This window comes from Argopecten irradians, chromosome 6 (genome assembly GCF_041381155.1).
Source record: "Argopecten irradians isolate NY chromosome 6, Ai_NY, whole genome shotgun sequence".
Lineage (NCBI taxonomy): Eukaryota > Metazoa > Mollusca > Bivalvia > Pectinida > Pectinidae > Argopecten > Argopecten irradians.
The window spans coordinates 31299282-31312002 of NC_091139.1; the positions used below are offsets into that span (position 1 = coordinate 31299282).

The window sequence follows — 12721 nt, forward strand, 5'->3', positions numbered from 1 at the left end:
AAATATAATTAATTACAGTCAAGACGAGGAAGTAAAAACAGATAATTAGCACTCATATTACACAGCTGTCGATAGGATGTTTATAGAATATTATTAGTACAAATCATAAACTAAAGAACAGAAAATCGATGACCCACAAAAGGGTCTGTTTTTGTTTTATTTCTTCTGTATAATATTATGGCTTCGGGTAAAATTGGAACCGCTTGGCTTGTATATTCGAAGAGTACGAATACTAGTATCCTGTGCCTGAATGACATTGGACACAGGATCAATAAATCATCATACCTTTCGATGACGTCTGGAAGATTATCGTCCCAGTGACATTTCAAAATGGCGAATTATGTTCCCGGCTTTACTGTTTGTAGTAACGTGACACGCTCATCTAGACCTTTATGTTGTAATACGCGAATATTCCATCTCGCACTCTGCAGTCCTTTTATAACTACATCCTCTCGCCGCACGCTTGATCAACAATGGTCAGTTAAATCTATTTTGCATTGGTTGAAGGCAAGTGAAGATAAATCCAGATGATATAATGTTGATATACAAAGTAAGATTTAGTTTTGTACACTTTGTTTAACGTAGGAAGAGAAGCCTTTTTGTAGTGTTATATCACTAAACCATGCCACGAAGACACCGAACATCCCACACCACCCGTCGTCCAACACCATCCGTCGTCCCAAATCATCCGTCATCCCACACCACCCGTCGTCCCACATCATCCGTCATCCCACACCGCCCGTCGTCCAACATCACCCGTCGTCCCACACCACCCGTCGTCCCACATCACCCGTCGTCTCACACCATCCGTCGTCCCACATCATCCGTCATCCCACGCCACCCGTCGTCTCACACCACCCGTCATCATACACAACCCGTCGTCCCACACCACCCGTCATCCCACACCACCCGTCGTCCAACACCACCCGTCGTCCCACACCACCCGTCGTCCCACACCACCCGTCATCCCACATCACCAGTCATCCCACACCACCCGTCGTCCCACGCCACCCGTCGTCCCACATCACCCGTCGTCCCACGCCACCCGTCGTCCAACTCCTTTATAAACAAATATCAAAGTCAAGGACGTACGGTTTGCATCCCCCCTTTCCTCCAAAAAACATGTTATTTTATATAATCATATTTTTTTTACATTGGTAGCAAAACAAGTTATGAAAATCAACACAAACAATTTTGAAGACCAGGATGTAAGCGTCCAAAGGGTCTGAAAGTAGGAGAAACCGGAGTACCATGATAACATCCACTTGGTTGGGTTATACCTGGACCTTTCCTTCAAGTTTCGGGAATCGAACCATGACCGGTTTATCCACTACATCATCCGATTTTAAGTTTTATTTTGTTAAAGACAGTCAGAGTCATTTAAAGATGTGCCAGGTCTGTTGGTGGAGAAAACACGGAGTACACGGAGAGAAACTATCAGTTCCTGGCAACTACATCACATGGGACTCTAAACCCGGAGGCTGGGGAGTGTGTTGTGAGATATCGGGACATTTTAACCATGCAACTTCTTAGCCGTCATTAAGTATCACTTGCGCAATTAAGAGTAAAAATAAAAACTATACAAGGAAACAAAACGCTATATCCAATAATTAAGTGCGTGTCGTAACACACTATCATCGGCATAAACTATTTTACCAAAATGAGACAGGGAAAACACAAATTCCGGATTGAAGTTTGGTTAGGTCAGCTGTAACACGTAAGTATATAATCCTAACTACAGTTACAAATGTAATCCATGTTGCGTTTGGACTGTTCACTTGATGTTTCCTTCTAGAATAGTCTATATGCTATTACTTTGGCTTTACCATTATATCTGAATCGGTGATTTTTTCTTCAGTAGCAGTCCTGCAGGTATGACGTTAGAATTGATTGCATGATCGTAAAAGGCGACTAAATTTAGGACCTTAATTTTTCTCTTCTTCATAGGTAAGTTTCTTCTTCCGCTTCATTTTTGGGCCGTCGGCTGAGCGCTCGTCCCTGCAAGCTCTGTGTTCTGTTCCCTGGCCGAGACACATCATAGTCTACAAAAGTTGGAGTTTCTGCTCTTGCTTAGTGGTTAGCATAAATGAAAAGGGACGGCTGGTTACCCGTTATCAGTATAATGTGATCGGGTTAGTTGTGACGCGTGGTGTCTTTGGCGACATGTTTCAATGATTAAAGGGGCAAGAAGACACAACACGATTGTACCATTGTCTTTCAAGACACGCACCTCGCACTTCACACACACAGGTCACGGAGGCCGTCCTTAAACGACCTATCTGGCTGTTAATATATGATGAAATTGCTTATTGGTTAAATTTAGGATCTTTTCTTTTCTTCTTAGCATAATTTCTTCTTCTTAACATCTTCCTTGACACCATCTCACTTTTCGGCTTCGGCTGAGCGTTCGCCCCTGTGAGGTAGGCTCTGGGTTCTGTCCCCTGGCCAAGACATACCATAGTCTAAAAAGTGATAGTTTCTGTCCTGCTTACGACTGGTTCACGGTTGTCAGTATAATGTGACCGGGTGGGGAATGTTGCTTGGTGTCAAGGCAAAAGTTATACTCTACGAGAAGGCGCAACATGAATATAACGCAGTCTTCTAAAACATGCACTACATACACAAAACACTCTGCATAAATGAGAGACCGTCCTTATATGACCCTAGCTGTTCATATGACTTTAAGTTATCATACAAACATTGATTCAATATAAGAATTGTCAGAACAATCAAAATATCAGAGGAAACTTTATTATCTGATCGTTCACAAAAACAAAACTGCAAAAAATAGCAATCGGCTTAATTTTCGTTTTCTGAACTTTTTACTGAAAGGTTATGAGTTGGATAATAAAATATTTAAAACAAAATGTGTGTTTTTCATCAGATATTTCATCGGTATGATGTAAATCAGATTGGTCCTAGAAGCTCTGATGAAATGTCTGATGTTGTGAGGCCATACGCCTGTAAAGACATTAAACAACATGAGAAACTTAGGTCAGGATACCAAGCAGAACTGTATCCAACATCTAATTGATGTGAAGAATTTCGAAGAATAGTTTCATCAGATGGCGGTCCCGTGAAAATTTGTCACCAGTAAAAAAAATATGAAAAAAAATATATTTGTATTTCAGCCATGAGGATGAAAATTATTTGTCAATATTTAGACATGTACAAGATTAAATAACGATAACTTGACCATTAAGTGAGAGTAATCGTGAATTTAATTTGCATATCCGGTAGCCTAGAGTTGATACAGTAGCCGTTTTATTGTGAGAAAGAGTATTGTTATTGTGGAATGCGACAATTTCAACAGCCTGAGTGTCAGAACGATTTTTTCTTTTTTTTTAACATTCCATTAAATCTTTCTTTTACATTACCTGTGTGGCCATACGTTCATCAGTAATAGGAAAAGCAATGGATTTTTTTAAATTTTATTTTCAAGTAACTCATTGTCTAAATGTTGAAATCGGATATGTGGGCGTTAAAATAAAACTGATGTTTGGTTTGGCTGATTACGTTTAACGTCCTAATATGACTAAAGGCAAGGCCTCAAATGGCGCAGCCAAATGCTTTAAGTAACAATTAATTATGCAATGTTAAAAAGTTCAAAATTTATGAAAATAATTTTCTGTCATGTTTTTATTCTATCCTTGTCCCAAATCCCCCATTTGAGAAGGAAACTCACATAAGAGAAGGGAGAATTTGTTTTATATTTCCGTAACAGATATTCCGTTTTTGGTCAGCTGATTATATTGGTAGGTGGTCTATCACTTGAACGCTTGCAAATAAAGAGCAATAGCGCTGAGCTTCTGCCGGAAGAAGATTACGTTCGTCGGTTTATAAAAGCGTTTGAACCGTTTGATTATATAATGAGTTGACTTCAAAGCATCGCATTCACGCGGACGGGATTTTTCACAGTGGGTAAAAAATAGCGGCCGCAAAACGGCAGCTGTCAGTGTGTCGGATTGAATTTTGAAGATTTAAGTGTTTTTTTATATTTTCATGTATGTGTTACCTTAGAAGTGCTTCGAACTTCGTGCCTTTCGTGCCTAATTAACAGCCAGTTATTTAAAACGTGTGTTGTGTATGCAGATGTATATATGTTTGTATGATTTTAGCGGCTGTGGTTTGCCATACATGTATGTATTCGTGCTGTGTCTCATTATAATAGCGGATATCTCATTAATACATGTCTTCAAAAGTGTTAAAGTGTCTTACCATCAGAGTAAGTGTGTGTATCGACTTCGTGGCAAGGTTGATGGATTGGTTGATTATACTACAATTCCTGCTGAGGACATTTTCTCGTGTAGGCAGTGTGGTAGATGCGGCACGTGCGTTTTGTGTCTTCTCGTGGCAGTGGAAATCTGGTCCATTTTACAGTGCTATCCTAATGAACAGGAATTTGTTGTATACATAATAACATTGCTGATGTGTACATTTGTTTATCTGGTTAAATGTCATTTCACGACGAGGAACAGCCAATGACTATCAGATTTAGAAGTTGATCCTAAGCCGGAGTACTTCGAGATAAACCACCGACCTGAGGTCAGTACCTTCTTACCAACCCGGCCCATGAGTTTTTGTACTTGCAACCCAGATTTGGAGAACTTATGTAATACGTCGGGACATCTTAACCTCATCGATCGACATGTTCGTATATTAGTATATGATTTTGAATAATCACAGCAAAATGCAATATCAAAGACGCACACATTCTGATAGAAGTACTCATTTCCACAATATATTTGTTGAAACGGACTTATATTTTCACAAGAGTAGGTGAACACAGCGAACAAATCTTGTTGTCCATTTAATACAAATTTTCTAAATTCAAATTATGATGAAATAATTTAATCGTACTTGTCACGGACATTATGATTAGTTTATAGGTTGGATGATTAGATGAACGTCATGCAAGTTGGGACCTAAATGTTGTACAACTTTATATAGATAAACGAGTAGTGAAAAGTAGTGAAAAACTATTGATGTGACATTGACGGAATTAACTAATTATGAGTAATAATCTAAAGACAAATCAACGATTGATTTCTATTTCGGAACCTATCCATAGCTATTGATAAGAAGATATCTATAAATAAGAAACTTTTATTTAAATCCAATCACGTTTTCACAGTTATCAAATGTAAGTTTTCACACTATTTGAAATACAATGTCTTTGCATGGGGCACTGAATAATAACGAATAATTGAATATTTCTTCTAACGAATATTTTACTGGCTTAAACAGTAATGTTATCATCTCATGACGTGCAGAATGGCGTCGCCGCTGGTGATGCCACCTCTAGACCCGATTCGCATTAGGAACAACTGTGAAGTAGAAAAACAGTTGATTAAGGATGTTTGATGTTATGGAGCTTTGGTGATAATCATACTAGTACAAAAGTTCGAGTGTACTGTTATAAAATTTTATAAAAGTTTATTTTATGTACATTTTGGTTCTCCTGTTATACAGTATAACTTGTCTAAACCGGATGTGAACGGGACCAGTCTATTTGTTCGGTTTATACAGTTGTCCGGTTTATAGAGGATAGAACCTTATCACAATATTGTCACATGAAAATCATCAGAAGAGAAAGTTTTATTACAGCACAAAACATTTATTCTCACATATATGTACATGGTAGAAAATCAGTGAAATGACAACGATCAAAGTCACGTAGCCTGTAAATGACACTTATTTTTTGAAATAGTCAGTCATCTTTTTTTGAATTTGTTTGGATTGCTTCTCAACTAAGATTTGTTCAGTCAATGTCCTTAACCTTACTATGGGTTGTAGATATTGCTCATCGGTATGAGCAGCAAATGCAAACAGTGTCTGTAGGTAGCCATATACTTCCCGGTAAGTCATCTTCCAACCATCACTGTCCCTGCTAATTTCACCTTCATCGTCGTCATCCTCATCCTCGTCCTCATCAAAATTTTCGCCTCAAGAAAGTTTTGTACGAGATCACTTTCCCACTCACCACTAAATGTTTCCTCTGTTTCAATATCCTCCTCAATTACACACAGATCATTAATGCTAACACGATCATTGTTCATAAGCTGAGTCAGGGGTATGTCATCATCAGGGTCATATTCATCCGGGCCTTCCGTAAGGGGGTCCGCTACGGGGAAACCAGCCTGCAGAAAACACTTCCGAATTGTTAAAATTTCTGTCTCGATCCACGACTCGTTTATCCAGTGGATACATTCAAGAACATTGATGGACTTAGCCATTTCGGAAGCCTGTTCACACTTGTCCACTTTGACATGTAGATGTCGCATGAGCCGTTTTCTATATCGGGCCTTAAACGCACGGATAATGCCTAAGTCCAGCGGCTGCAGTTTTGATGTCGTACACGCCGGGAAAAACTGAAATTTTACGTTGCTTAGTTTTAACTCGTGTGGATGTGAAGTAGCATTGTCAAGAAAAACCAAAATATTCCTGCTTTCTTTTTTTATTTGATTATTGACATCTGTGATCCAAGATTTAAATTTTTTTTGATGTTTTTGAAACAGCGTGGGTTTTCGGATTTACCGATTACGAGAGGTTTCAGTTTTTCTCCGGTTTCGCTACAAGCTAACATTACAGTTAACCGTTCCTTTGCTAGTTTACCACCCTTACATGATTCTCCTTTTTTGGCAAACGTTTTATCAGAGAGTGCACGAAAGAATAAACCAGTTTATTTTCTTCCCTAACTTCGATTCATCGAGGTTTTACCGCATTTCAGTTTTCGAGTTTTTCCTCAAATAACTCAAATAGCTAGGGATACTTCCTAGACAACCCGATTAACAAATCTAAGGTCAGTCTTATATGTAGTATCTTTTTCATTTATTAATTTTCCTATGTATATGACTCTTCTTCATACCATTCCGATAAGTTAACTGTTCATTAAATTGCATGGAAAGTATCTATTCAGTATCATATTAATGAAATTTTGCTTCGCAAAAATATCGAATGATCCATTTTGATTTATATATTATTTCCTCAAAAAACACTAACCGAAAATCGAAAAAAACCGATTTCATTAGTATTTTCAGATTTTTCAAGAATTTTGGACATGACATGATATTCCTTAACATTTTTTCATTGTTTACAAGGCGGTAGTTTAGAGTGATAGAGAACCCGCGGGTACCACCGATCCTCTTAAACACCACCATCAAGTTGCTTTGAAACAATGTCGCTACGATTAAATTTCCACATTGCAATTCCATGCAAATCAGAAATGTTCGTTAAAAGGGAAAATTAGTTTACAATCTAATAGTGGCTTCCAAATTGTACAGGTTGGGACGAATGAGGTTTTTTGATGAGACAGTCTTGCTTTGCAGTGCCACACAGCAAAGTGAGAAGACGCTACTTTTCTGATAAGAAGATAAATCTGTTAAAGCTGAACAAAACTCTCCCGAATTAAACAATCAAACGAGCAATAGCCACTTGGAACATAACTGTTTTACATTTACAACGTCTGCAGAATAAACTGGTTTTAATTATCAAAGCATTACTTGTGCTTGCGGAGCATCGAATTTAAACGTATGATTAAGAGATGAAGCACTACAGTACCAGTATGAAAACGGTGTAAGCCATTTTCGGCTTTCAGAACTTGCAGGTTTTAGTGCCATGTTTATGCGTTTCTCGACGGAATGTAATAGGACAATTTATCAAGGTTGTCTGAAAATTGGTCGGTAAATGAGAACAAATGGCCAGGCTGTCACGGTCGGTAGGCCCGGGACCCCCACCGCACATAGGACGACGCAAGATTACACGTTAGTCTAACCGCTCGTTTAGAAAACGCAGTTACGAAAGGAACAGAAATGAGATTTTACGCTTTGATTCAATTCCATCAAGACACGGTATTGGTGTTTAAATATCTCAAATACAGTATGGGGTTCTGGTGAGTAATGTGAAAACCGTTTTATTGGGGTGTATTAACTACCGAGGAAGCAGAATTGTACGTACACGTTTGTCATCCCGGAGTTAAACGCTCTGTTATTATAACGGCTTATTTATCACCGACGGTTCACAACGTCATCCGAGAAGGAAGATGAATTCGAAATGCAGCATAGCCTGTAATTTAATCCTCAAAATTGTCTCTACATGTATAATATTCTCCGCGGTTCTCGTCCCGGAGACGACGCCAGGCTTTGTTCCAAGTATACACAACAACTACCCTATTTCCTAAATATTTATCGTACATAAAAAACATTATGAATGTTCTTTTTAAAATCCGACATGGTAAATTATTTCTATATCAAAGCCATCATCACAAATAGATTTTATTCGGATATGCTTAAATACACATTTTCTCACGCTCTTTGGCCATTTACAAAAGGACTACGTTATGCTTTATCTGCGTAACGCAAAAGGTTTTGGAAAAGGCCGCTTATAAGAAAATTGAACATATTTAATCCTTGTAGGCCTCTTCAATAATGCTTATCCGGAACTCATCGGTAAATATTCAAAAACCTTACGAGTTCCGAATGCAGCAGTACAGATACTGAAGAAAGGCGGTTATATAAGAAACCTTAGTTCATAGGTCACTTTATCAAAACGTATGAAACGAAAAGTCTTGAGTTGGTTTTTTTAAATATAAGAATTAATGTTGCAATCGCGAAATAAAGGCTAACAATTTATGGCAAATAAAAAAATCTACTTTCGTGTTATATCACCATAGCATAAACTGTTTATCCAAATAAATCCTTATTATAACTCTATTTAGTGAAGATTCCAAATTCCAAATTAAGTTTGGAACTCTTTTATCTATTAAATAAGCACGCCATTATCCTAACCAATCAGAAGCGACGTTACAAACGACGATGCCATGATTCCTTCTTTGGGCTGATTTTTAGCTAGACTGGTTCCCGCCTCAGTTACCTCCCTTGCGTACGCTTCATTAGTGAGCGGAGCGCAGCCTGGCGGAGAGTAGAGAACTAAGGGTAGGGAAACAGTCTAATTTTTAGCCGATGAAAATGCTAGTTACAAACTAAATTTAAATATTATAACATGTAAATCATTTAAAACAATACGTATGAATTTATCTTTTGTACAAAAGTTCTAAACATTGGTTAGCGTACAACTATTTTGACATTGTCCGACTCGTCATTGATACTAAATATCTAAATTATTGATACGGGAAGATGCCAGACGAATGATCCAAACAAGTCATAGAAAATGTCAAAGTATTACTATATAAACAATGGTACGACTTATAGATCATCTTCCGACCTGTACGATTCGATCGAATTCTGGGTTCGGTGAGACACAATAAACTTGACATTACAAGATTCAACATTACTTAGCTCCTGCTTGTGATTTATGAAGAGTAACTGTCCCTTAGGCGACCACAAAGAAATATCCACTCTCGTTAGAGGGCGCTCTGGACACTAGGTTTGACATTGCCATGGTACCAGGTCGGTGTTACGGTGTAACACGTACGAATCACATCGTTCTACACCCCAGTACCAATAAAACAACTCTACTGAGACATTACATGGACAAATCGGACGCTCGCAATTCTGACAATTCAAATCTCTAGAGAGGTAGCGAGCGTTCATGATGGTTGCCGACAGGACAGAATGTACTATGCCATTAGCCTAAGATAGACAATTGATGGCAACAGAATATCACAGCATTTCTCTCCGTTTGTGTAAAAATTCAGCGATTAAACATGCCTGATATATATTTCGATACAGACGGTGACATTTTTAACAATACAATGACAACTACAAAAACCGATGACAGTTGACGTTTTAACAATGACATCAACCAAAGACGACGACTTTTGAAAATCGATAGTCGAACGGTTCAGTAGTAGTATAGTACAGTGTTGCTGGTTTCATGCGCGGTCAGAATTTTTGCGATTTATACTAAAAACGATAAAATTAGCGGTTTTGATTTTCGCGATCTAGTCTTCAGGTTTCATTCATAGGCCTAACCTTATTTTATTTACATCCTATTAAAATCTTGTTCCATTTCAGGACGGCCTCACTTATATAAAATATGTTTGTGTGAATGTATATCGCGTCTCATAGTGGAACCATTTTGCAATGCAATATCACCCGAAATTACTGCAATCTCCCAAAACAAACACCATACATTTCATACACGCTACACAACGCACACATGGGAGGCCATCCTTACATGACTGTTAATAGGACGTTAATTTCGTCAAACAAGAAAAAACAAACTCAACGTTTGTTCGTTTCTTTGATTATATTAACGTCCTTCCAGCAACTGTCATGTAAGGACGGCTTTACGTGAAGGTGGTGTCTTGCGTGTGTGAAAAGCAAAGTTCATTTTCTGGGAGACTGCGGTTTATTCGTGTTGTGTCTTTTTGTATAGTGGAATTCTTGCCCTTCTTATAGCGCTAAATCAGTGCAGCACGCAGCTGAAGACACCAAGCAACACACCCTACCCGCTCAAAATATACTGACAACGGGCGAACCAGTCGTCGCACTCCCTTTATGCTGAGCACGAAGCAGGAGCAAAAACATATATTTTATAGACTATGGCGTGTCTTGGCCAGGGGACTGAACCCAGAGTCTTCCTCGCAATGGTTAGCGCTCTACAGAAGGTTAAAAATGAAGCGGTGTCAATGGAGACGTTAGGAAGAAAGAAAATATAAGATTCTACATTTAGTCGCCTCTTCATGTCATAGGGGCAGCTGGTACACTACCAAGCCCTACCTGCCGGCATACCGCCAGTGATACCTCACCCAGTCACAGTATATATACAGTGGACATGACAGGATACATGATATATAAGATGCTTACTTGGGATATGTTAAGGTGATGATAAAAATGTGTAACAAATAGATGGGTTGTGATCCCGTGTAATAAACTAGACCTCCAAAGGCATGTTATTTTTAGCCAAACTTTGATGTTTATTTTATTTTATTTAAATGTTTATTTTACACTATCTGCCATAAGCTTGTTACTTATACAACCATGGTAAAACATTATCACATGCGAAAGTATAAGTAGCCAATAAAATTCAAGATTTATTAGTTAAGTGGCCGCCGATTTTGTGTCCTTTATTTTGCCATAGAACTAATAGAACTAATGGAGACACAAATAGATAAACTGTTGTCTTCAAATCTGTTTCTAATTTAGCCGCGCCATATTACCAATGTATTTGGTCTCTGACAGACTTAATTTTCTAGCTTTAAAATATTGTTCGACTGACCGTTATTTCGTTATTGTGTGACATATATATACTAGCAACTGTCACGAAACACTGCTTGAGTACAATGCATTTGCCATTAAAAACTTCATGAATAGTAATTATTTAAACAAAATGTTGTTGATCAGGTGAAAGAGAGTAAATGTAGGAAAAGCGCTCATAATAGACTGCTGGGCACTTTTGTTTTGTTGGTTACAAAATATGTATATATTTCGTAAGATTTATGATAAAAATGTTTTATTTCGTTACACAATTAAAGCACAAATATCGACGTCAACACCAAACTAGAAATTGGATGAGGAAAGAGGTTGTTATCTGCTATCAATGTATCAATATGAACTCATAGTCAATACGTGTGTTTCAAGATACCAAACAAAACCACGTAGATAAAGTACGAGGTCCCGTCGATTAGTCCCATCTGCCGAGGATTGAAACAAAAATCGCATTATAAACGTCACAATCACCGGAAGGTGGGACTCTTTGACGGTAACTCGTACTTTATACACGTCGTTTGGTACCTCTGAATTGCCATATACTGACCGTAGGTCGATATGATTTTCCTCCACCTCCAAAAGGATTTAATATGACATAAGGAACTATAGAATTCCATGCACGTTTTATTTTGTGTACCACCTATGTACTTCTTTGTTTCTTTTGTGTACCACCTATGTACTTCTTTGTTTCTAAAACATTCAAAATGAAAAACTTCAGCAAATAAAATTGTTATCTTAGAATAGATATATATAAAAATGTTTTCTTACATGAGAAAAAAATAACATGAATATCGGACCCTTAAAAAACATACACGTGTTGTAAAACAAACAAGGCATTTATTCAGGACAGACTATATCAACGGCTTCAAAATACCCTGTTATTTATCTCAGTATCACAATGAAACATATTTACAAGTTTTGGCTGGAATAGCAACGATTCTAAAAGCCTAATACTATAGAAAAAGTTGCTGTGAACCAAACTTAACGAAAGGTCGTAATCGTAAGGCTTATAAAAACTCGGAGACATTTTCGCAGAACAAAACTGTAAGTGAGATTTTAATTGCTAAAGGGACCAGCTTGGCTCGGCATTTCGGTCAAATAACCGACTTTATCACCGGGGAGGTTAGGCCAACCATCTCCTTATACAGGGTTGGCAGAGGAGCCACGTCCATAAAGTAACGCGGTACGTTCACGGGATCGGCATACACTAGTGTCAGGAGGGGAAACGGGACGCACAGATCCGGAGCGCTGAGCAGGTATCGATTTGGTTTTAACACGTAATCACATAGGCCGCGGGTCTAGGGAACGATTACCACCAGTTATGCGACGAAAATGAAACAACAATATGGTGACTGTCGAAGCTTTCAATCAGGGACCGGTGCCGATTGCCGACTTTAGTGGTTGACTGTTCGCGAATTCTCAACATATGCAGTTATAATTCGTTAAGCAAGAGCTTCAGTCATACTTTAAAATGTAATAGATATATCTCACTGTGTCTTCCGATAGATTATCTCTTTTTCAAATTTTCTTCTGAAAAATTAAAACACAAT

At 38.1% G+C, this 12721-nt stretch overlaps 1 protein-coding gene across 1 annotated transcript; it reads left to right on the forward strand.

The window, feature by feature from the left end:
• The first annotated feature begins 330 nt into the window (after positions 1-330).
• On the forward strand, positions 331-1472 carry LOC138326458 (uncharacterized). The gene is made up of 3 exons (XM_069272561.1): positions 331-357; positions 586-1088; positions 1367-1472. Exons 1-3 carry the CDS (start codon positions 331-333, stop codon positions 1470-1472), a joined length of 636 nt encoding a protein of 211 aa, XP_069128662.1.
• The last annotated feature ends 11249 nt before the right edge of the window (positions 1473-12721 follow it).